The sequence below is a fragment of the Watersipora subatra genome, chromosome 1 (genome assembly GCF_963576615.1).
Source record: "Watersipora subatra chromosome 1, tzWatSuba1.1, whole genome shotgun sequence".
Lineage (NCBI taxonomy): Eukaryota > Metazoa > Bryozoa > Gymnolaemata > Cheilostomatida > Watersiporidae > Watersipora > Watersipora subatra.
Genome location: NC_088708.1, coordinates 36,405,352 through 36,432,756, shown reverse-complemented (window position 1 = coordinate 36,432,756; position 27,405 = coordinate 36,405,352). Strand labels below are relative to the sequence as shown.

General features: G+C 38.9%; 1 protein-coding gene across 5 annotated transcripts in view; it reads right to left on the bottom strand.

Moving 5' to 3' along the window:
- Window positions 1–754: 754 nt before the first annotated feature.
- The window catches only part of LOC137385590 (cytoplasmic dynein 1 intermediate chain 2-like), an 86,037-nt gene continuing 59,386 nt past the window's right edge, over window positions 755–27,405 (bottom strand). For 4 of the 5 annotated variants that reach the window (XM_068072080.1, XM_068072081.1, XM_068072082.1 and 1 more), the window contains 11 exons: window positions 18,996–19,145; window positions 18,550–18,700; window positions 17,411–17,507; window positions 16,607–16,732; window positions 16,236–16,382; window positions 11,383–11,496; window positions 10,677–10,816; window positions 4,454–4,598; window positions 2,791–2,931; window positions 2,462–2,587; window positions 755–1,155 (listed from right to left, as the gene is read on the bottom strand). In XM_068072080.1, coding sequence (XP_067928181.1) covers window positions 1,045–1,155; window positions 2,462–2,587; window positions 2,791–2,931; window positions 4,454–4,598; window positions 10,677–10,816; window positions 11,383–11,496; window positions 16,236–16,382; window positions 16,607–16,732; window positions 17,411–17,507; window positions 18,550–18,700; window positions 18,996–19,145 — 1,448 coding nt within the window. In that variant the 3' untranslated portion in view covers window positions 755–1,044. The remainder of the gene's footprint in view (window positions 1,156–2,461; window positions 2,588–2,790; window positions 2,932–4,453; window positions 4,599–10,676; window positions 10,817–11,382; window positions 11,497–16,235; window positions 16,383–16,606; window positions 16,733–17,410; window positions 17,508–18,549; window positions 18,701–18,995; window positions 19,146–27,405) is intronic. The other variant, XM_068072084.1, reaches the window with a different exon arrangement.

Sequence of the window (27,405 nt, the reverse complement as noted above, 5' to 3'; positions counted from 1 at the left end):
CCTACAGTGAGGCTGTCAGCTCTCTGAATTCAGAAAAACATCAACATTATTGATAATCAACCTTGCTGAGCCTAGAGACAGTCAACACCTAGAGACAGTCAACACCTAGAGACAGTCAACACCTAGAGACAGTCAACACCTAGAGACAGTCAACACCTAGAGACAGTCAACACCTAGAGACAGTCAACACCTAGAGACAGTCAACACCTAGAGACAGTCAACACCTAGAGACAGTCAACACCTAGAGACAGTCAACACCTAGAGACAGTCAACACCTAGAGACAGTCAACACCTAGAGACAGTCAACACCTAGAGACAGTCAACACCTAGAGACAGTCAACACCTAGAGACAGTCAACACCTAGAGACAGTCAACACCTAGAGACAGTCAACACCTAGAGACAGTCAACACCTAGAGACAGTCAACGCGTGCAAAGCTGCAGTTTTGTGCCGGTGCACTTAGTGCGTTATTAGCTCTTTTTCTGACTGTCAGTTTATCTCAACCTTGTGAAAAATATGATAACAATCGAACAGATAGTCCCGAGAGGCTTTTTGCTTGTGTAGTTTCTAACTAAACATTTAAATCATATAATCACTATATCCTAATATAACCTTCTCAGCAGGCATTTTTGCATCGCTTATATACTATGTACATAAAAATGTAGTTTTTATTGGGCCTATCCTAAAAAACGGCGAGTGGGGGAGGCTGATCAATTGGTCATTGGCGTGAGAGCGTGATACAATAATGATTAGTTATACAAGCTATTTATTTGTGTGATAGACAAAAGTAAATCATGAAATGAACTAAACGAGGTGATCATACAAAGGCAAAGGTCTGCCAGAATAGTAGGTAATTAATAACATAGCCTATAAAAGCACTAGCAACAAATATAATTATTTGTATAAATAAAATGCAATACAGTTTATCTCATCCAAACACAAGCCCTGCGGCCTACAATAGTGCAAGTGACTGCTCAAGATTCCTGCCATATGGTGGCCAGACCTGCCATATGGTGGCCAGACCTGCCATACAGTTGCCAGACCGTCATCTCAACGGTGACGATCCAGACATGTTCATATCTGTGTACTCAGACTGCATTTCCAGCAGAGTGTGAGCAAATTTATTCCATTCATCCATCCGTGGTGTAGCCAATCTCTAGAAAAAGCAATGCAACTTTATCTCATACATTTTTAATTACATCTTTAGCCAGTGAAAAGGTTCCAAAAGGCATCTTTAGCCAGTGAAAAGGTTCCAAAAGGCATCTTTAGCCAGTGAAAAGGTTCCAAAAGGCATCTTTAGCCAGTGAAAAGGTTCCAAAAGGCATCTTTAGCGAGTGAAAAGGTTCCAAAAGTCTCTGAAGTTGCCAATGACTGCATATTAAATGAGTTGAGTTGTTTGACTTGATATTACATGAGTAAAGCTGTCTAGAACTATCTAGAGAGTTAGTGGAGTTGTCTATGGCTGTATGTTGAATAAAAGGTATTCTACAATAGGCAGCTGAACAAAACTGGGCTACTCTCCTCATCGATTCCGCACAACCATTACTGTTTCATCATGCAGACATTGGTCACTCCATTCTAACTTCACGTAAATTAATTGCTTGGATTGCTTGGCAGCTGGATTATAAACAACAGACTTCCTGTTTTATGCAGTAAATGATTACTTTGAATGACCATAAATTGTTCACACTCTCTGTTCAAAGTAGAAGCTGATGATGACAGAGAGTTGGCAGACACTATAGTTTGTGTAGAATACTGTTTAAGTAAAACTTGAGAAGCATTAAATATACGTTCGTCGTTTTCTGCATAAATGACCAAATGTTACCATACAGGACAATATTATTCACGAAGTCATATTTCACTGAAGCAGTCTTTTTGTGCATTTTCGCGGAGGAACACATACACGAAGGAATTAATCTGTGAATCCAGCTAACAATAGAATATAAAACCTTCACATGCGTACAGCAGGCGTTTAACTTTATGTATTCTACAGTACATGTAACTGTACCTGCACTGCAAATCATATACATACCGCAAGGCCTAAATCAGAATAATCACTTTCAATGTCATGAGTATTAGAAGTTGTTGGAAGTGATTTCATGGTAGGAAACGGCAAGAGAGACTTGAGATAATTACACTATGCTGAATTCTGAAGAAATTGTGACACTCTGAAATAATTTTGTAAAGAACCGCCATGTATTTGCAATTCAATGGGTGCAACTCAGACCCCACGCGATTCTCATAAATGGGTACAACTCCAATCCAGCGATTCTTATAAACGAGTTTGAAACTCAACTGACTGGCAACAAGTATTTAATTTCAGGTAGAAGTTATTCTCTCTTTTTAAAAAGCTAACAATTATTTGCAGATTTTGACTATCAACGAAATTGTTTTCCTGCGAATTTTTAAATTCATTGAATAATATCACCCTGTAGGGTATTTGAAGCATATTTAATACAAACCTCTACAACATCATATAGATATATCTTGCCAGTCGTAGATCCAACCGCGAGATGTGTGCCACTGCTGTGCCATTTACACCTGTTAAGGGCAGACTGGTAATCAGGTACTGTACTAGCTGTTGGTACCTGCAGAAGGAAAGAATGGTATATACACTGCACCAGAGCTTCAACATGACTGAAAGATTTTAGACATGATCGCAAATTACTTCGTGGTGATGACCCTTTTGATGACACAGCCTTAATAAAACAGCTCATGCAGCAGCTTCTCGATATTCAGTGATATATTATTAGGTAAACAATGTTATAGGTCTAGGAGACAACAAACCAACCTCTGTATCACGGTTGAGATTCCAAAGAGAGAGCTTGCCAGTGCCATCAACAGATGCAAAAAGAGCAGGGTGAATAGGTGACCAGTTGACATCCATCACATACTCTGTGCCATCCTTGAACGTGTAGAGTGAATGCTCACCCTGCCCACAGAAATCAGCAAATTTATGCAGACCCAGGTTTTTTGGCCTGAATTACTTCTATGCATTTTCACTTCCACATTTATAAATTCTATAAAATCAATCTCAAACAGATTATTAAGGTTTCACAGAGCCATATTTTGTTTTAAAACATTACTTCACGACTGACATATGCAGTAGAACACAACTCCAAGACTGCACATACGCTAATAATTTGACATCCATGCTCTTGGCACATCCCGCAGGTAAAGGTTGACTTGCAACAAAGTTCACATTACAGTTTTTTGGTATCAAATTCACCATGTCTTACTCTGTTGTGTTGTAGGTGCAAAATATGTGGACATGTAATTACAAGCTCTTGAAAGATCCAAAACGAACAGTGAATCGCAGCCATCACGAGACCGCCGTAATTGAAATCAGTTTATTTCTCTGACGTAGTCATTACATTTGGTTATTGTTTTGTCACGTGATGTTCTCACGTAAACTGAAAGGCCAATTAAAAGGCTCAATATAAAACTTCTCGTAGCATTAGTTTATGACAAACACTTCGGGTTTTACGGAAGAGCCGGTATCAAATATAGATGCTCGCTACTTTACAGTTTTGTTTCGGCTTGGTCTAATCGTCAAGTCGTAATCTGATCATGTGACCCATACTTCGCGAATAATCTCTGCAGCATTTTTCGATTATTACAGGTGACCAACAGGCTCGTCATGTTTATCAAACAATGATATGTACTCCTTCGAGCTAAGGTTAAAAAATTGAACGAATTTTCCAATCGTCTTGTCGTAATCTGATCATGTGACCCATACTTCGCGAATAATCTCTGCAGCATTTTTCGATTATTATAGGTGACCAACAGGCTCGTCATGTTTATCAAACAATGATATGTACTCCTTCGAGCTAAGGTTAAAAAATTGAACGAATTTTCAAATCGTCTTGTCGTAATCTGATCATGTGACCCATACTTCGCGAATAATCTCTGCAGCATTTTTCGATTATCACAGGTGACCACCAGGCTCGTCATGTTTATCAGAAAATGATATGTACTCCTTCGAGCTGTTAAAAAATTAAACGAATTTTCACGGTAGGTTATAAGATATCAGTGCTGAAAGTGACAGCATTACAATGACAATGAAATAGACGCGTAAGAACAATAGACATGGTTTTATTGAATGTGTGAAGTATATTTGTGAAAATATTTCGACGAACGAGGTTGCGTGAAAGTGTAAACAGAAGCAATCTTGTACAACTACATCCTATGTGAGCCGTTTTGGAAAGAAATTCTAATCTACGGCAGTCTCGTGATGAGCTTTTAAGAGCTTCCAATCACATTTCCACATATTTTGCACCTACATCACAGCAGAGTAAGACAAAGTGAATCTTTTGATACCAAATAACTGTAATGTGAATTTTGTTGCAAGTCAGCCTTTAAGGTTTACCTGTTAACAGCTAAAAAATTGCTGTTTTATCACTTTTATCAATGTACTGAAAATGCTGGAACCAGACAATTGCTTGCAAACAAACCCTCGTGCTCCACAGTTTGACTGTCCAATCGAATGAAGAGGTTAGGTAGAGATGTGAAAAATCAACACCTCCCTGCACCTTGTGCGTATCTATGCCAGTCACCGGTCCATTGTGCTCCTCGAGTGATAGAGTTACACCAGCTTTGCTAGAAATCCAGCACTTACACTAAATATACTGTGTACAGTGTAGACAGTTGCAAATAACAACATGATATGATATACACTTGATTACCAAGAAGTTCATAAAAAATCTGTATAAGAAACCTTCTGTGATGACAATGGTAATTAAAGAAAAACAAACTACAGGTTGCCGTCATCACACAACAGGTCCTGAGCTGGTCTGAACATAAGTATAACTGTTAAATAAAATATTATTTATACTAGCCTTTAAATAATTTTACTGTAGTCTATTACATAGTGTCAAAATTACGTTTATGACAATCAATAAAATCTTGTCACCTTTGAGCTACACTGTGTAGTATTTTTAATTTGTTAATACCGTAATTTTATCAGATTTTCTTTAGGAAACGTTGCCTAAGTTTACTGTCGTTTAGCATATGACTAGCTGTGCTACCCGGCTTTCCCGAGGTATTAAAATTCAGCTTATAAACAATGAGAGGTAACGAGAGTTGCCTGCCACTTGCTATTAGCCTGGCACATTGCCAATGGATAATCCAAGTAAGCTTACTAATAAGAGCTACCAGCTTCTCATGACATTACGCCATCTGCTTAATGCCATCTGCTCTTATTTTCTCCCATATAGCGACATATATCGCCTAATGAATACATCAAGCTCGTGTGGCAAAATTGGTAAGGCAGTTGGACTGGCAAACCGGAGGGTCCGAGACGAAATCTTTTGCGATACCGAATCTTTATTCCAAGATTTTAATAGCTGTAACTGGAACTACACACATACCCACACAAACTTTGAGAAATATATATATAGATATGTACGTATAGATTATTCCGACATCTATTTACTTGCTTAGGTTCTTATCAACAACGGGTAAAGCCTAGTCTAGGCATCATTTAGGCTAAGCCTAAGCTACACATCGGTTTTGTCTTAAAAATACTTTGCAAGTTAAATTGAAATCATTGTATAATTTATATTTGATTTAGTTACAAAAGATATTAAAGCATGTAAAACGTGATAAAAAATCTGAATACTATTTATTTTAAAACCAGTCTTCTTTTTGTTTACTACGGTGAACCTTTTTATTGACTACCACATAAACTAAAAAAGTTTACTGTTATTGTTTACTGTGTACTTTGGATACAGGCTACATAACAATGGTAATTTATTGCATCTGAATTGTGACTGAAAAGATATTAGGAAATACAAAAATAGAAAAACAACACCTTACAAACCAAAGTTAGAGCAATATTATTTATTACTTGTGCTAGGTTGTAGATTGTTTGTATCAACCGTGAGAGTAGGTGAAGAAGCTTTTCGCACAAACATGCTGTCATTTCTGGGCCATCAAAAACCTGTTGTCATAAATGGGTCGTTTCTTTTTACTCCCCATGTATAATTCTTGATACGGATGAAAAGCATCTAGTAGTAGTGGTTCAATGCTAGCAAAGCGTTCAATATTCAGGTTCATACCTTCAAACTTGAAAAACCTTCGGACGATCTATTAACAGTGAACATTCTTTGTGGTTTTTTTTGTTCTACTGCATCACATTACTCTTGTCTTCATCTGCCACTCTTTCTTCTAAGCAATTAGATCTTTATTTGCTCATTTTTCCACATCTCGGTTCAAAAACTCGCTCACTTTCTTCCACATGGCATTTTCGAGAAAATTTTAGCCGAAGCTAGTATTTTTTCTTAAACCTTTTTAAAGCTACTGTCACAACCAAATCCAGTAAAAGCACTAACATAATGCTCAACGCATTTTTTCCAGATGCCATTCACACATTTATTTTTCACCAGGTCCTATCACTGGATCCTATGCTATAGCAATGTTCTTGACAGCTTAAAGGAGATCATATTGTCTTCCAAAGTCTTGCAAAGATAAATCTGGCATCTGTAACAGCTAGAGTTTAGAAAAAAGGAGTTTTCAGATAATTAGCCTTGAATACAGCAAAGCAAACTTGGCCCATTGGCTGGAGAAGGGCAGTGATATTTGGAATAAAAATACCACTTTCACATTTGAATGGAAATCTTCTAGATAAGGTGGGTGTCCAGGTGAATTTTTTCAATATTTACCATGATAAGAGCTGTATTCGTTTGTCTGAAGCCACGCTTGAAGGTTTGAAAAAGAATGCATCACACGGAATTGGAACTTGGGTATTTGGCTTAGCAGCCAGGCAACTTACCAGTTGCGCCACTCAACCACTTTGCTGCCTTGCGAAATAATTGCGCAAACTCTTATTATGCATGATGATCCCTCGCGACGCACAAGACTGTCAGGGTACTACAAGACTGTCAGGGTACTACAAGACTGTCAGGATACTACAAGACTGTCAGAGTACTTCAATACTGTCAGGGTACTACGAGACTGTCAGGGTACTACGAGACTGTCGGAGTACTACGAGACTGTCAGGGTACGAGACTGTCAAGGTATTACGAGACTGTAAGGGTACTACGAGACTGTCAGGGTACTACGAGACTGTCAGGATACTACGAGACTGTCAGGGTACTATGAGACTGTCAGGGTACTACGAGACTGTCAGGGTACTACGAGACTGTAAGGGTACTACGAGACAGTCAGGGTACTACGAGACTGTCAGGGTACTACGAGACTGTCGGGTACTACGAGACTGTCAGGGTACTACGAGACTGTTAGAGTACTACAATACTGACAGGGTACTACGAGACTATAAGGGTACTACGAGACGGCTCACATCCAGCAATGTTACCATCACACATCAGAGTCAGCTTATCTTTAAAAGTTATAAACCCGGATATTTATTTGCGTCTTTATGAGTGTAAGTGCGTGCCAGCATGCTTTTCCAGCATAGGCCAGTTTCATTTACATTAAAAATTTGCTCGGGTAAATATGCAACTTCTTTAATAATGTCATCAAAAGTCTTGCCAAACTTTTCAGCTCCTACCACATCTGACCTCGCTACTTCACCTGTGTATTATGTATCGAGAACCAGCCAAATCCAGAACAATCCAACAAAACCAGAACAAATCCAACTTTAGTTTTTTTCTGTACGCTCTTCAATGTATTGAAAATACCTAATCTTTTTTGTCATTTTGTAGTTTAGTTTTCCATCCAAATATTTCATAATTTCTTTATTCCGTGAATGGTCCCAGTACTTTGATTCGTTATTGCGGCAGATCATATGGGTGCTGAGCCTTTCACTACTTCACGAATCCTCTCCTTGTCTTTCAGAATCGTTGATACTGCAGAATGGGATACACTACAGGATAAATTTTTTCGCGGAGTTATATTTCGCGAAAATTGTCATTTCATGAATATTCGCGGATTAATTTACTTGCGGCTGAAAACTGCTACTCTCTATGAAGAGTTAACTCCATTACGTTTACCAATAGAGTTAACCCTATGCATGCGCGCATTGCGTGTTTCGTTTTCTATTTAGCTTACAACTACGGGTGGATCGTGCTAAGGCGGGACAGCTAAGCTATACATTGTTTGCTGCGTTCAGAGGTTTTTACGAATATTCATAGATTTGGAGGCCTTTGATGAACCAACAATTAGTGGTAAGTAATGAGTTTTTTCAAAACCATTTACTAAATTAGTTGAATTTTACTTTGGTTCTTCGGTAAAACGCAATATTTATTTTTTCCATCCCTACCGCTTCATTACCTATTTGTTTTAGTGTGAGAGAGAGATTTTTCATCATACACGCAAGCACAATACTGCAAGGGTGGTATATGTCATTCTTAGAAGATCACGAATCATTCAGGGAAGTCTGGAAATTGAGGTAGAAGTGACCGCAGCTACTTACGAGGAGAATATATCTGTTTTAAAAAAAGAACAAAAAGGCCTTTACGAGCACAAAACTTTGGCCAACCGGCAGAAATTGCAATAGTAGGCCAGGAGGAGAGTTCTGATGATAACTTCCTTACCAGCCATGTAGTAGCGAGAGAATCGCCTTTAACATCTACCCAAGACAGTGACAGCGATATAGAGCTGCTATTACCAAAATAACTAGTCAGAGAGCAGCACCATTACACGCTAGTATTCACTTTTCAAGAGTATCAGTTTAATTTTATTGCTCTAGACAACCGCCAAATAGACTAAACTGTTTATATTTACTCCATTCATCGCTTGTAAAATTTTATTTGTATTTGAAATATTTTATTTTTACACACAAGTTTGTAATAAATTATAGTATATCTATACATGAAATAAAATATATAATTTAATCATGTTAATAAGTTTTGGAACTCGGCTGCGTTTAGTACTTCTGCCTAGCGGCTATTTTTCCGATGACGCCATTCTGCATATCTTGTGACAACCTTGAATAATTTTGTAAAGAAATGTGATGCATTGGCAATGGGGTTAACTCAAAGCCCAGGCAATGATTTTAAAAATGTTTTGGAACTTAACTACGTTTAGTATTTATAATGAAAACTAACCTAGCAGCTAGTTTTTAATTTGATGCAGTAGTTATTCTCCCTTGTGATTAAAAATAGAACTAATTATTCACGGAATTTAATAATTCGCGGAATTGACTGCTCGCGAAATCGCGAATTTTTATAACCAACGAATATTTTCGTGTGCTATCACATTAACTTTTTTGCTTCACCGCTTTCATCTTTGTGTCAAGATCAATAGCCTTTTTCTTTCTTGGCAGGCTTGGGAATATCGAACGATGATTTGGTTTTAGACATCTTGATGGGATTCAAAGCCCTACGAAAATATTTCTTTAAAACGCTCGCCTATCAAGATGAGTGAACAAACTAACAGTGCCGCGCATTGCTGGACTTTGTAGATACTGGCTCTGCCAACAGCATGCTAAACTGTCTTACTCAATGCAGCATAATTGCACTGTCCTGCCACGCATGACGTATCTACTCACTAATCTACTAAAGTTTAAATACGTGCATCTATTTACAGTAGACGCTCCTATAACGTATACCTCCTATAATGTAAATTCCAAGGAATGTAAAAAGATTTATGTGAAGTTTTTGATTCCTACTACATAAAAATTCCATATAACGTAATGGGCCAGGTCGGGCGAGTTCTTAAATTCTATTTGAATGCTACTCAAACTCGCCGCGCTGGCAAGAGAAAAACGATGTGCGTATAGCGCTCTACCTACATATTATATACATATGAAACTTTCGGAACAATTGCAGTTCATCGTGATAGATACTCAAACGTGCCGACAAAGCTGTTCATGAATACAAAAACGATCAATTGGTGCAGGTATTACAGCGTTGGTCCACCAATCTGAATGTCACGAGTTGGAGTATCGCAGTTGGAGCAATAATCAAAGTGCCTCATGAAAGATACTGTGTGTGAATATCAACTTGTGACATTCGGCTCGCGATATCGACACTCTATCAACTCAACCAATCCAACCGCTGACCAGTTTTGCAGAATTATCTCTTTACTACATCAAAAGCTCTTCCTACTACATGTTGCTTACTACTACTGTTCCTACTACATGTTGCATAACATTGAGGGAAGAGTTATAATATCAGACTGCCAGAGGTCCATGTATTATCTGCAGGTTATTTAATGTGAAAAACTGAACCTAGTCCATGCTCATTTTCGATATAAATGCGCCACAATCCTTCCGATTACAACCTTAAAAATGAACTTCTGCATGCATTAAGGAGAATTGCGCTCTACGAACTTAAAGCCTATGAACCTATAGCCTATGAACCTATAGCCTATGAACCTATAGCCTATGCACCTATAGCCTATGAACCTATAGCCTATGAACCTATAGCCTATGAACCTATAGTGTATGAACTTATAGCCTATGCACCTATAGCGTATGAACCTATAGCGTATGAACCTATAGCCTATGAACCTATAGCCTATGAACTTATAGCCTACGAACCTATAGCCTACGAACTTAGAGCATATGAACTTATAGCCTATGAACCTATAGCCTATGAACCTATAGCGTATGAACCTATAGCGTATGAACATATAGCCTATGCACCTATAGCGTATGAACCTATAGCGTATGAACCTATAGCGTATGAACCTATAGCGTATGAACCTATAGTCTATGAACCTATAGCCTATGAATTTAGCCTGAAAAAGGATGATGAAATAAAGGACTAAAACCTTCCGTGCCGACATGCAAGGTTGACAGCACCATCTTCTCCACCAATCACAAAGTTGTTAACATCTCCAGATAAGAATGACATCGAAAGTGCGGCAACTGGTAATTTATTCTTGTTGGTGGCAATCAAGTTCATTGAGTCCTGCAGTAAACAACCACACATGCGCAACAATTAAATGTTTTCATTTTCGGCAGTTTGTACACATACACAGCATATATGGAAGCCAAGGAAACATATGCACGGTGTAACTGTAAAGGTCTGGCCACACGTAACGAATTATTCGTTCAATCTGATCGAATTCCCGAATTTCACAGATTTATTCGGCCGAATATCACAGAATCGTCTGAGCTGTGCATGCACACCGAATTTGTCAACGAAACGCTTTTAATTGGCTAACCAATTTTTTTAGCGAGCACAGTTCTAATAGCTTTGACAAGTGGTATAGTCCAAGACACGTACGACGACACACAATAAAAGTATCATCGCGATATGACTTGATATATACGATGCAACTGCCTATATGCGCTAGAGATAGCGACTGTTTTTGCGACGGAGCTTTTGCTACATAAAAAGAAATTATTATTATTGAAAAAGAAATAATTCATAGCTTCTAAAACATCTAAAAGAAAATTCTGGATACACGATGAGAAGTTCCTGCCATGGTGAGGTGCCAGGTTCCTGCCAAGCACCTAGCCTTCACCAATTACCTGAGGCTGAGAGAGCATGTCGAGACTCCATGAGCAGACCTTGCCATCTGTGGATACTGTGATGAGATTGTGAGCATTCTCTGTGCCAACAACGGATGTGCAATATATCGGATGCTGTAAAACAAGGAAACAATCATAACCTACCAATGCAAATGTGGACTTGTGGACTTGTGGACTTGCGAATTTGCACTACAATCTATATATATTTCTCTAAGTATGTGTTATGCTGGTACGCATTCCGGCAATAGATATAGCTATAGTGCACACTGATTATTTTATAGATGCGGTCACGCGCTATGTCGTCCCTGTTAAGAAGTATTTTTGTAAGTTTCGACACTATATCTAGGGTCAAAGCCAATTCTTTTCGCGCGGACAATTACATTGCCTCCGTGGAAAGAGTCTCCATAGAGTAGGAGTGTCTCCACATTCAAAGTTTTGACAGATAGCTTCTGGTGGCACAGTAACCTTTGTTATATACGCACACCTCCATGCAAGAATTGTTATTATTAATTCTACATATTCAGGATTTTTATTTTGTTTTCTCACTTTGTATTAATTGTATCATTATTGGGCAAAACCGGACTAATTTAGCTATTACTTGCTAACTATTTCACATTTACATCTAAAGCTTTTTATAGTAGTTTTATGTTTTTCAATTCATTTGACCTGCACAAAACATATTCCTCACGATATGAGAAAAGATGAGTTTAAAAGTTGTTTGACAGAGTTTGAAAACCTTAACAGTTGTTTTTAGTTGCTAATAAATTATGTCACCTAGCACTTTTCTCATGATATGTAGTTTAAACGTAAGAATGGCAAATGTTGTCATGTGTTAAATATAAATCGATTTTCTGACCAAAGACTTTTTCATTACCCAGGCAACACCAGGAAACACAGCTAGTTGGATAGTAAAATAGGTTCACATGTATGCTAGAATATGACTAGAATATGCTAGAATATAGAATTTTGGAGGGTGGAAACTTACAGTACGAAAAGATGTTGATAAAAGTGTTTATTGCAAAAAAATTATTGTAAGGGCAGAGGCAAAGAGATGTTTATTGATAGAGACTTACTGTATGAACAGAAGCTGAGAGAGATGTTTATTGATAGAGACTTACTGTATGAACAGAAGCTGAGAGAGATGATTATTGATAGAGACTTACTGTATGAGCAGAAGGTGAGAGAGATGATTATTGATAGAGACTTACTGTATGAGCAGAGGTTGAGAGAGATGATTATTGATAGGGACTTACTGTATGAGCAGAGGCTGAGAGAGATGATTATTGATAGAGACTTACTGTATGAGCAGAGGCTGAGAGAGATGATTATTGATAGAGACTTACTGTATGAGCAGAGGTTGAGAGAGATGATTATTGATAGAGACTCACTGTATGAGCAGAGGCTGAGAGAGATGATTATTGATAGAGACTTACTGTATGAGCAGAGGCTGAGAGAGAAGGTTATTGATAGAGACTTACTGTATGAGCAGAGGTTGAGAGAGATGATTATTGATAGAGACTTATTGTATGAGCAGAGGTTGAGAGAGATGATTATTGATAGGGACTTATTGTAAAGGCAGAGGTTGAGAGAGATGATTATTGATAGAGACTTAGTGTAAAGGCAGAGGTTGAGAGAGATGATTATTGATAGAGACTTATTGTATGAGCAGAGGTTGAGAGAGATGATTATTGATAGAGACTTATTGTAAAGGCAGAGGTTGAGAGAGATGATTATTGATTGAGACTTACTGTATGAGCAGAAGGTGAGAGAGATGATTATTGATAGAGACTCACTGTATGAGCAGAGGTTGAGAGAGATGATTATTGATAGAGACTTATTGTATGAGCAGAGGTTGAGAGAGATGATTATTGATAGAGACTTATTGTAAAGGCAGAGGTTGAGAGAGATGATTATTGATTGAGACTTACTGTATGAGCAGAAGGTGAGAGAGATGATTATTGATAGAGACTTACTGTATGAGCAGAGGTTGAGAGAGATGATTATTGATAGAGACTTACTGTATGAGCAGAGGTTGAGAGAGATGATTATTGATAGAGACTTAGTGTAAAGGCAGAGGTTGAGAGAGATGATTATTGATAGAGACTTATTGTATGAGCAGAGGTTGAGAGAGATGATTATTGATAGAGACTTATTGTAAAGGCAGAGGTTGAGAGAGATGATTATTGATTGAGACTCACTGTATGAGCAGAAGGTGAGAGAGATGATTATTGATTGAGACTTACTGTATGAGCAGAGGTTGAGAGAGATGATTATTGATAGAGACTTTGTGTAAAGGCAGAGGTTGAGAGAGATGATTATTGATAGAGACTTACTGTATGAGCAGAGGTTGAGAGAGATGATTATTGATAGAGACTCACTGTATGAGCAGAGGTTGAGAGAGATGATTATTGATAGAGACTCACTGTATGAGCAGAAGGTGAGAGAGATGATTATTGATAGAGACTTACTGTATGAGCAGAAGGTGAGAGAGATGATTATTGATAGAGACTTACTGTATGAGCAGAGGCTGAGAGAGATGATTATTGATAGAGACTTACTGTATGAGCAGAAGGTGAGAGAGATGATTATTGATAGAGACTTATTGTAAAGGCAGAGGTTGAGAGAGATGATTATTGATAGAGACTTACTGTATGAGCAGAGGTTGAGAGAGATGATTATTGATAGAGACTTACTGTATGAGCAGAGGTTGAGAGAGATGATTATTGATAGAGACTTATTGTAAAGGCAGAGGTTGAGAGAGATGATTATTGATAGAGACTTATTGTATGAGCAGAGGTTGAGAGAGATGATTATTGATAGAGACTTATTGTAAAGGCAGAGGTTGAGAGAGATGATTATTGATAGAGACTTATTGTATGAGCAGAGGTTGAGAGAGATGATTATTGATAGGGACTTATTGTAAAGGCAGAGGTTGAGAGAGATGATTATTGATAGAGACTTAGTGTAAAGGCAGAGGTTGAGAGAGATGATTATTGATAGAGACTTATTGTATGAGCAGAGGTTGAGAGAGATGATTATTGATAGAGACTTATTGTAAAGGCAGAGGTTGAGAGAGATGATTATTGATTGAGACTTACTGTATGAGCAGAAGGTGAGAGAGATGATTATTGATTGAGACTTACTGTATGAGCAGAGGTTGAGAGAGATGATTATTGATAGAGACTTACTGTATGAGCAGAAGGTGAGAGAGATGATCATTGATAGAGACTTACTGTATGAGCAGAGGTTGAGAGAGATGATTATTGATAGAGACTTACTGTATGAGCAGAAGGTGAGAGAGATGATTATTGATAGAGACTTATTGTAAAGGCAGAGGTTGAGAGAGATGATTATTGATAGAGACTTACTGTATGAGCAGAGGTTGAGAGAGATGATTATTGATAGAGACTTACTGTATGAGCAGAGGTTGAGAGAGATGATTATTGATTGAGACTCACTGTATGAGCAGAAGGTGAGAGAGATGATTATTGATAGAGACTCACTGTATGAGCAGAGGCTAAGAGAGATGATTATTGATAGAGACTTACTGTATGAGCAGAAGGTGAGAGAGATGATTATTGATAGAGACTTATTGTAAAGGCAGAGGTTGAGAGAGATGATTATTGATAGAGACTTATTGTATGAGCAGAGGTTGAGAGAGATGATTATTGATAGAGACTTATTGTAAAGGCAGAGGTTGAGAGAGATGATTATTGATTGAGACTTACTGTATGAGCAGAAGGTGAGAGAGATGATTATTGATAGAGACTCACTGTATGAGCAGAGGTTGAGAGAGATGATTATTGATAGAGACTTAGTGTAAAGGCAGAGGTTGAGAGAGATGATTATTGATAGGGACTCACTGTATGAGCAGAGGTTGAGAGAGATGATTATTGATAGAGACTTATTGTATGAGCAGAGGTTGAGAGAGATGATTATTGATAGAGACTTATTGTAAAGGCAGAGGTTGAGAGAGATGATTATTGATTGAGACTTATTGTATGAGCAGAGGTTGAGAGAGATGATTATTGATAGAGACTTATTGTATGAGCAGAGGTTGAGAGAGATGATTATTGATAGAGACTTATTGTAAAGGCAGAGGTTGAGAGAGATGATTATTGATAGAGACTTACTGTATGAGCAGAGGTTGAGAGAGATGATTATTGATAGAGACTTACTGTATGAGCAGAAGGTGAGAGAGATGATTATTGATAGAGACTTATTGTAAAGGCAGAGGTTGAGAGAGATGATTATTGATAGAGACTTACTGTATGAGCAGAGGTTGAGAGAGATGATTATTGATAGAGACTTACTGTATGAGCAGAGGTTGAGAGAGATGATTATTGATAGAGACTTATTGTAAAGGCAGAGGTTGAGAGAGATGATTATTGATAGAGACTTATTGTATGAGCAGAGGTTGAGAGAGATGATTATTGATAGAGACTTATTGTAAAGGCAGAAGGTGAGAGAGATGATTATTGATAGAGACCTACTGTAAAGGCAGAAGGTGAGAGAGATGATTATTGATAGAGACTTATTGTAAAGGCAGAGGTTGAGAGAGATGATTATTGATAGAGACTTATTGTATGAGCAGAGGTTGAGAGAGATGATTATTGATAGAGACTTACTGTATGAGCAGAAGGTGAGAGAGATGATTATTGATAGAGACTTACTGTATGAGCAGAGGTTGAGAGAGATGATTATTGATAGAGACTTACTGTATGAGCAGAGGTTGAGAGAGATGATTATTGATAGAGACATACTGTATGAGCAGAAGGTGAGAGAGATGATTATTGATAGAGACTCACTGTATGAGCAGAGGCTAAGAGAGAAGGTTATTGATAGAGACTTACTGTATGAGCAGAGGCTGAGAGGGGTGTTCGCTGAACAGGCATTCGTTTGTTGCTCCTGTTGTCCCAGACGACCACCTGGCCTGAGTATGTGCCACCCACATAAAGGTTGGGATGAAAAGCCGCAAAGCAGCATGTAGTGACAGCGCTCTGCAACAAAAACTGAATATCGTTGGGGTATTGCGTGGCACTGAAAACAATGTATAGAGGAAGGGGGGGAGTGTACAACCAACGTTGATAAAAGCTGACGAATTTCAAATGTAAACTGTCGAGTGTGTCTCTATCTGTTATTAGGGTGCTAATCCTCTCTTATGATCATAGCGAGGCCATTTCCAGTCAATGCACATGACGACATGGCAAGAAACGCAACTGACCTGACAGTGAAATATGTATTCTGGCGATTCCTTTTTAAACATAGAGTTCCAAACAAGACAAACTCCTTCGGGTTCGTGCGGGAGTTCAGGGTTGGTGCTGTATGAGGCGAGTAGAAGTTCTTGGTACTAAAATGAATTGGCTAACATTACAACAAAATTAACAGATTGAATCCTTAATATAGGTGAAAAGGTCACCAGAAGCCATATGCAAAATAGAAGGAAAAGAAGATTTTCATGTGAATGGAAATCTAGATAGCTCATTTCCATGAGAAATATTGTTCGCTGAATCATTCAATGCTACAGGATATCAATCGTAACTCCCTCATCACTTCGTGATGGATTAAGTTTCATATATTTCATAATATCTATTGTTGATCATAATAAAAGGTTATCGAATGCAAGTCTTTACTGTAAAAGATCATAATAGAGGTTTGTCAACTACAATATCAAACTTGAATACAATGAGACAATAATATATCTCTAATATTTATAAATATATATCTCTAATATATTTCTAATCGATAAGCAACTGCTATTAGAGATATAACTTCAGCTAGATCTCTATTATTAATGAAATAGAGTATTTCGTGAATCAATTTCAGACCAGCCATCTAAGGACAATACTCCTATGGGCACCTGCTTAGCCAGTCAACTTCAACACCAAACAGCTACAAGCACCTGCTCACTTCAGACAACTTCAAAACCAAACAGCATTGAGTACCTGTTTGGACTAGTCAACGTTAAACCCCTCCCTCGAGTACCTGCTTAAACCTGTCAACTTTAGCACCAAACAGTGACAAGTACCTGCTTAGACCAGTCCAGGCATGTGACGAGTCGGTGTTTAGTCCAATGCTCATCATAGAAAACCCTCTGCTGTTTAAGTTTTTCCCCAAGGTGATCTCTGAACAAAACAATAAATCATGTAAGAACAGTTAACTGAGAGAATGCAGTCAACTCATCCATCACAACATCCATTCACTATGTGATTGAGCCAGTCTAGACGTATGCATTTCATAAAAAACAACAGGGCAGACGACTCCGTATGTGGAAAACTTTGCAATGATGTTAGGTAATACAACTTGATATGGAGTTAGCTGATACAACTTGACCCTGGTGTTAATTGATACAACTTGACCTTGGCGTTAGCTGATACAACTTGACTCTGGTGTTAGGCGATACATAGCCTGTCTTGACAAACTGTTGTTTTGGCGGAGTTGTCACCCCGTCGAGCGGGCGAGCAACACAACAGCTTGTCACAAGACGTACTGCAGCTGATGCATCAGCTGCACTGAAAGGGAGTTGTTCTCTTCCGTCTATGCGGCTTGGCTGCGATGTTATGGCGGTTGCTCCATTGGTAATCATAATGGCTTTCGCGCAAAAATTTATGTAGAAAAAAATAAGATTGCAACGTTTAATCAAAGACCAGTCTCTGTTGTAGTCGTTAGTAGAATTTATAAAATAAATTGAAAATAAAATCCATAAGAACAAATAAAACTGACTGATACAAAAATAGAAATAAAACTGACTGAGCGCACAAATAACGACTTGTTTAGTCGGTTGTTGCCTAAGTTCTCAAGTTCTACCAAGGTTTACCGCAGAGACTGGTCGCTGGTTAAACATTGTAATCTTATTTGTTCTACATAAGTTTTTGCGTGAAATTCGTTATGACTACCAATGGAGCGACTGCCATAACATCGCAACCAAGCCGCATAGACGGAAGAGAACAACTCCCTTTCAGTGCAACTGGTGCATCAGGTGCAGTACGTCTTATGACAAGCTGTTGTGTTGCTCGCTTGCTTGACAGGGGAACAACTCCGCAAAAACAACAGTTTGTCAAGACAGGCTAGGTGATACAGCTTGACCCTGGCGTTAGGCAATACAACTTGACCTTGGAGGTAGGTCATACAAGTTGACCCTGATGATAGGTGACACAATGTACTCACCCTTCGTCAGATATCTCGCCTGTGTAATCTACAAAAATGTCTGTATCTTGTGTGAGGGCCCTCTCAACGACTCGAGAGGAACGATCCAAAAATCTCTTATACTCTTCCGTCATCATTATCTGTTGCTTCTCCTCTTCACTCAACTCTTTGACTAAAAGATATAAAAGTTGCATGCTGTCCATAGAACGGGTATGGAGAGGTAATAACCAAGGCATGTAGTAATAGCTACATTTATATTCCCAAGGCTGAAGTTGTTGTCTTAGATGACATTCTTCAGCACCCATAATGACATTAAATGGTTTTCAAACATCATTCAGTGATTATGGATTATGCGACGATAGAAAACCAAGCTTAGCCATTGATGTGTGGCTTCACGCAGGATGCAGGCTTCGGACTGACAGTTGGTCTAAAATCCAATGAAACATCTAAAACTACAATGCCAGTACCAGGAGCTGGAAGAGGAGTTTCATCATCCTCATCTGTGTGGGCAGCCTTTACCATCTCTACATGCGGCATCTTTGAGTGCAGAGTATTGTCCAACACCACTTCCAAAGAATCTGCATCATCATCAGCTGGTTTCATTCCATAGGTCAGAGCTGTGGCATATAATACAAATATGTGCGCCAAGCGGATGAGCTCCTGTTAGCGCTTGCTATGATTCTGTAAAAATAATCTATATTCTTATATTAATTTTTCTACTAGATGCACTGCTAACAGCTCTTGGAAAATATAAAATGCAAATACAGATTATATGGTTCATATCGGCTTAAATTTTGGAAACTTGAAAGACAAACTTATTCATCACCGTTATAGTCTGACAGTTAATAATTTCTTAGTAGGCTATGTTGCTAGGAGTCGTTCATGAACTGCCCTATTCTTGCATCCTATCCTAAACTGTATTAACTCTTTCACTGCCATCCATGTACAAATTTAGCTATCGTATTACCTCCAGCCATTTTACCGAAATTTGCTGATTGTGCTTCATGATATGTATACAATTTTTTTCAACTTTAAACTATCTAAAACATTCTTGTTACATATTTTATTTAGACATGTTAATACACACTGCTATGCAAAACATTCAATGTATCTATACTTGGCACATTGCTAAAGCTATGTGAAGCTACGATCGCTATGAAACTAAAACGATCCTCTACAATGTTCCTCACTCTTACAAAGCTATTACTTTCACCAACATCAGAGTCAGTGCTGCTACTTAATTTCGCGGCTCAGATGAGTGCGAAAATATAGTGGTGTGAAAATAAATTCAGTGGAAAAAACATTACATTCCTCAGGTCCAGTTCACTAATAAGAAAAAAATTCAATTTGGAAATAGTTTGTATTTGTAAACCACAGGTTGAAATGTGTGGGTGAGATCGACAATTCAATTTGATCACTTGCTGCCATTTGTTTCTTAGACTATCAATGACGTCTAGGTCCCTCCTGCCGTGACTTTCACACTCGAATCCCAAGAAGAAGAAAATAGATAGGTAACAACCAACTTCACAACCAAAACTGTATAACCCTTACGCTGCCATAAACGCATTTATGCGTATTCTAGGGGCCACTGCCATAAACGCATTTTTGGACTTTCTCAGCAATTGTCTGGTAACCTGATTTTATTATTTGTTGACCACATAACCCACAGTCTTTAAGTGTCTTATGAAATTGACTGTGTTGTCCGAAGAGTTCTCTATAAAATCAGCCTAAAACAACGAAGCAATTTTAAACTTTTGTTTGAGAATTTCTAATCTAAAAACGAACATTTTTCTGGGAGTTCATTAACTACCCCGCACGAGTCATAAAACAGGTAATTAGTTGTTGATGACATAATAGCCAATTTAGATTTTCGTGATTATACAGATAATTAAAGTAGAACTTGAAAAATACTGTATACATATCATGAAGCAATATCGACAATTTCGGTAAAATGGCTGGCACTAGGCCGGTAACCAATTTGTGCATGGTTGGCAGTGAAAAAAATAATGTGGTTGAACCTGATGAGGGTTGATATTGTTTTTGGATGGTAATAAAATTCACCACTGCAATAATTATTCTTCAATTTTACGACTTCACCTACCAGACTTTCATCCTCATCAGTTACAAATTCGGTGGCTAAACTGATATTGCTTTGCCATGCTGCTCAGTTGGTGTATTAGCTATAATGAATTTACCAGAAATTTCCCATTTATCCTAACCACAGACGAAAGTTGCCTGCATTTCTAATATTACGATTGTATTGTGGATATCAATGAACAAAGCTATTTAACTTCGCGTTTGTTCGTTATGATAGTTTAGTTTCGCTCATTAAATTTTCGCGAGAGGATTACACCGCGAAAATGCGAAAGTTAGATGCCGCGAATACATAAGTGTCCTAGGGTAATTACTAAAATTTGAACGGGTTATAATGGCATCAACATAAGTAATTTTTTGTTTTCTAACTCGGAAGGTACTTACGAAAGCCGTAATAACACTAAATAGTTCGAATGTGAGAAAGAGAAAAATGTATGTCTTTGAGTTAGAAATTCCCAGACAAAAGATTAAATTGCTTTGTGAGTTTAGGCTAATTTTATAGAGTAATCTTCGGACAACACTATTAATACCATAAAAATCTTAAAGATCATTGGCTATGTTGTCAACAAATAATAAAATTAAGTTACTACTCAATTGTTGGAAAATTCACAAAAATGTGCATACAGCAGCCGACCATAGATTTCGCATAAATGCCCATACGGCAGTGAAAGAGTTAAGCATTCCATAACACACAGTACTCTCGTGGGCAAGAAAACATCAGAATGTTTAACTATGCACATGCAGAACACAAAATGTCAAAATCATACAGTAATGTGAGATGTCTGTCAATGTAAGGTCTTCTTCAACTCTGATCACTGAAAACAATCTGCTAACATTTGCTTATGCATCCAAGTCGTTTACATATAGTAACCAAAGTTCAGGACATTCAAAGCATTAGCCTTCTGGTAACTTGATGCCAAGTGAATACATGTTCTACTGATAAATTGCAATAAATCTACTGTCTCAACTGATTATCTGAATACATATGACCTACCTCGATCAATTTCCAGAATAACAATCTGCTAAAAAAGCAGAGATAAGTTAATGCCCATGCAAGTACAAGACGACCTCGTGAAACAAGCTTTGACCTCAAACTCCGTCCATGAGTGGAAAGCATATCGCACTTTTTGAATATAAGCATACTTATTGGAATTGTGATATTACTAGAAAACGTCAGAGGAGATGCAGCAGGGGAGGCCCTCCGTCTGCCAACAACAATTTAGCCTTATTCAATACCACAACTGCAAAGTTCAGCTATGACTTTTACAAAGTTCTTCTATACGACAGGTGAGTATGCTGCCTATTCATTGGTCAGCTGACTCAAACAGTGATAAATAGAAGTATACATCTGTGGACAGTCGACTAATCTGAAAGTAGGTGTTTTTTAAATAGGGAACGGGTCAAATCACCAGAAGACTACTGCTTGAAACGGCCAGAAAGATGGTGATTAGACTGTGATGTAAAAGACCTGGCTACATGCTGATATCGGTTTCACAGATCGTTTCCAGGAACTTATTCTAGCAATCTTTAAAGGCAAGCAAATGGTCTCATTAGTAAGACAGCCAATCGAGTACAACGCAGACGAGTACAACGCAGACTGAGTGCAGTAAGCAAAGCAAGGAGCTACAACAAAAAGAATAACAAAAAACATGCATCTAAAAACACAACATAAAGAGGTGAGTAAAAGGAAACACCCTAGGGACCCCTAGCTAGTACTAGCCGATCAAACATAGCGATCATAGATCAATATTTTAGTCCCGAATATTTAAAAAAAATGTGTGTCAGCAATTGGCGAGCAAGCGCTAATCGGGGGTCCCCAAGCGGCATTTCAACTGAACAGCAGGAATGACAGGGTTAGTATGAAACAGGTGAACTAGATGAGGGAGATTTATGAGGTGAATGAGAAAGTTGTCCTTAATCTAATATTCTCACACAGCATTAGAGATGCGAGATGGAATACAATGGGAACAACTACATGTATGACTGGATATGGGAGCAGAGGCCAGCAGGGGGGAATCAGGGGCAATAAGAGACGAGTTTGAGCAGAGGGAGCTTCACCAGTTACCAATGCAGCAGCATTTAGTCAGTACCAGTTCCTGCACTGAGCATCCATGTGCATCAGTGCCACTATGTAAATCACTGTGATTATTATAGATTTGGTATGTAATACGATCAGAATGTGTAATAGTTGTGTGAGACACATGATAGATTTGGTATTAGACAGACATGTCTGATAGAGAGAACATGAGTTGTAGCAGCTGCCCTAAGACGCTTTACCACATACTACATGGTCCGCATGTGATAACCGCACTCATGCCTATTGCTCAGGGTCATACATTTGTACTATTTCATCAGAGCTGCATTGTCTTGTAAGATTGTATACAGTTTTTCAGGTACTGTTTACTTATATGTTACACTATTGTAATTCTTAAAGTACTGCTAACATATACAGTGCACCTTCAGGATACGACTAACCTGTTATACGATTTTGCCATCTTACGAAGTAGAACACGATGAATTTTTTACCTCGGCAGACGAATCTAATTTCACCACACGATTTCATCAAAATTTTCGCCAGAGTTCAAATTTGCCAGTTGGTGTGCTTATTATGTACGTCGAAATAACAACAACGCCGAAATGCTGTTAGTTAAAAATTATTTTCACAACGTCTGAAAGAAACGCGATGATCGATTTCTCTCAGTTCAGCATTTCTCGTATAAAACAGTAATAATTATTTTACATTGAAAACCAACAGCAAAGTGGGAGTTGCGATCCCTTCAAACAGAAGGTCAGTGGTCAGACAACTTCTTTTGACCTGCTACCAAAAATCCGCTTTAATACGTATTAAACAGAACATTTTTTAGAACAGCATCGCTCGGGATTTCTGGACAAATTAGGTTGAATAAGGTTTTAATCAGGTCGGCTAAAAGTTATAGTGAAAACGAATCCAGAAACTAATAAGTGATAAAAATTTAGTGATAAAAAGTTAAAACTCAGTAAAATAGTTAAAAATACATGCTAAAACTTACCCCTAAGTGTGTGTTTAGTAAACTAAACTTATTTAAAGTGAATTCAAAGTTTATGTTATATGAATATCTGTCTTGAAGGTAAGAACTCTCTACAGTGATAGCACATTGTAACGTTACATTTTCATGCTGATCGTAACCAATAAATACACTAAAGTTACTGTAGGTAACTATAGTGTATTTAGTAACATGTACAGTACTTGTATAAAATTTTAGTGATTTTTACCAAGGAATGTTTGCATTATATAATGACTATGGTTTCTATACCCCTCTACAATCTTTTCACCATACGATGCCAAACCGGGAATGGATTAAAATCGTATCCTGAAGGTGCACTGTATAATATATACGTGTATTATGTGTAATATATATTATGTATATTGCATCATTAATAAGTCATAGGTGCTATACAGTTACGCCTCCTTCACAGCTTCAACTATCGCAGCTTCACTGAATCATGGATTTTTGATGGCATCTGTATACGTATGGCAATACACTCATCTGTATACGTATGGCAATACACTCATCTGTATACGTATGGCAATACACTGTCAGTCTCGTCGCTATGGTATGATTGAGAGCCTCTCATCTGTATACGTATGGCAATACACTGTCAGTCTCGTCGCTATGGTATGATTGAGAGCCTCTCATCTGTATACGTATGGCAATACACTCATCTGTATACGTATGGCAATACACTGTCAGTCTCGTCGCTATGGTATGATTGAGAGCCTCTCATCTGTATACGTATGGCAATACACTGTCAGTCTCGTCGCTATGGTATGATTGAGAGCCTCTCATCTGTATACGTATGGCAATATACTGTCAGTCTCGTCGCTATGGTATGATTGGGAGCCTCTCATCTGTATACGTATGGCAATACACTCATCTGTATACGTATGGCAATACACTGTCAGTCTTGTCGCTATGGTATGATTGGGAGCCTCTCATCTGTATACGTATGGCAATACACTCATCTGTATATGTATGGCAATACACTGTCAGTCTTGTGGCTATGGCATGATTGAGAGCCTCTCATCTGTATACGTATGGCAATACACTGTCAGTCTCATCGTTATGGTATGATTGGGAGCCTCTCATCTGTATACGTATGGCAATACACTGTCAGTCTCATCGCTATGGCTTGATTGGGAGCCTCTCATCTGTATACGTATGGCAATACACTGTCAGTCTCATCGCTATGGCATGATTGGGATCCCCTCATCTGTATACGTATGGCAATACACTGTCAGTCTCGTCGCTATGGTATGATGGGGAGCCTCTCATCTGTATACGTATGGCAATACACTGTCAGTCTCGTCGCTATGGCATGATTGGGATCCCCTCATCTGTATACGTATGGCAATACACTGTGTCTCGTCGCTATGGTATGATGGGGAGCCTCTCATCTGTATACGTATGGCAATACACTGTCAGTCTCATCGCTATGGCATGATTGGGAGCCTCTCATCTGTATACGTATGGCAATACACTGTCAGTCTCGTCGCTATGGTATGATGGGATCCTCTCATCTGTATACGTATGGCAATACACTGTCAGTCTCATCGCTATGGTATGATTGGGAGCCTCTCATCTGTATACGTATGGCAATACACTGTCAGTCTCGTCGCTATGGCATGATTGGGAGCCCCTCATCTGTATACGTATGGCAATACACTGTCAGTCTCATCGCTATGGTATGATTGGGAGCCTCTCATCTGTATACGTATGGCAATACACTGTCAGTCTCGTCGCTATGGTATGATGGGATCCTCTCATCTGTATACGTATGGCAATACACTGTCAGTCTCATCGCTATGGTATGATTGGGAGCCTCTCATCTGTATACGTATGGCAATACACTGTCAGTCTCATCGCTATGGTATGATTGGGAGCCTCTCATCTGTATACGTATGGCAATACACTGTCAGTCTCGTCGCTATGGCATGATTGGGAGCCCCTCATCTGTATACGTATGGCAATACACTGTCAGTCTCATCGCTATGGCATGATTGGGAGCCTCTCATCTGTATACGTATGGCAATACACTGTCAGTCTCGTCGCTATGGTATGATGGGATCCTCTCATCTGTATACGTATGGCAATACACTGTCAGTCTCATCGCTATGGTATGATTGGGAGCCTCTCATCTGTATACGTATGGCAATACACTGTCAGTCTCGTCGCTATGGCATGATTGGGAGCCCCTCATCTGTATACGTATGGCAATACACTGTCAGTCTCATCGCTATGGCATGATTGGGAGCCTCTCATCTGTATACGTATGGCAATACACTGTCAGTCTCATCGCTATGGTATGATTGGGAGCCTCTCATCTGTATACGTATGGCAATACACTGTCAGTCTCATCGCTATGGTATGATTGGGAGCCTCTCATCTGTATACGTATGGCAATACACTGTCAGTCTTGTCGCTATGGCATGATTGAGAGCCTCTCATCTGTATACGTATGGCAATACACTGTCAGTCTCGTCGCTATGGCATGATTGGGATCCCCTCATCTGTATACGTATGGCAATACACTGTCAGTCTCGTCGCTATGGTATGATGGGGAGCCTCTCATCTGTATACGTATGGCAATACACTGTCAGTCTCGTCGCTATGGCATGATTGGGATCCCCTCATCTGTATACGTATGGCAATACACTGTGTCTCGTCGCTATGGTATGATGGGGAGCCTCTCATCTGTATACGTATGGCAATACACTGTCAGTCTCATCGCTATGGCATGATTGGGAGCCTCTCATCTGTATACGTATGGCAATACACTGTCAGTCTCGTCGCTATGGTATGATGGGATCCTCTCATCTGTATACGTATGGCAATACACTGTCAGTCTCATCGCTATGGTATGATTGGGAGCCTCTCATCTGTATACGTATGGCAATACACTGTCAGTCTCGTCGCTATGGCATGATTGGGAGCCCCTCATCTGTATACGTATGGCAATACACTGTCAGTCTCGTCGCTATGGTATGATGGGGAGCCTCTCATCTGTATACGTATGGCAATACACTGTCAGTCTCGTCGCTATGGTATGATGGGAGCCCCTCATCTGTATACGTATGGCAATACACTCATCTGTATACGTATGGCAATACACTGTCAGTCTCATCGCTATGGTATGATTGGGAGCCTCTCATCTGTATACGTATGGCAATACACTGTCAGTCTCATCGCTATGGCATGATTGGGAGCCTCTCATCTGTATACGTATGGCAATACACTCATCTGTATACGTATGGCAATACACTGTCAGTCTCGTCGCTATGGCATGATTGGGAGCCCCTCATCTGTATACGTATGGCAATACACTGTCAGTCTTGTCGCTATGGCATGATTGGGAGCCTCTCATCTGTATACGTATGGCAATACACTGTCAGTCTCATCGCTATGGTATGATTGGGATCCTCTCATCTGTATACGTATGGCAATACACTGTCAGTCTCATCGCTATGGTATGATTGGGATCCTCTCATCTGTATACGTATGGCAATACACTGTCAGTCTCATCGCTATGGTATGATGGGGAGCCTCTCATCTGTATACGTATGGCAATACACTGTCAGTCTCGTCGCTATGGCATGATTGGGATCCTCTCATCTGTATACGTATGGCAATACACTGTCAGTCTCATCGCTATGGTATGATGGGAGCCCCTCATCTGTATACGTATGGCAATACACTCATCTGTATACGTATGGCAATACACTGTCAGTCTCGTCGCTATGGTATG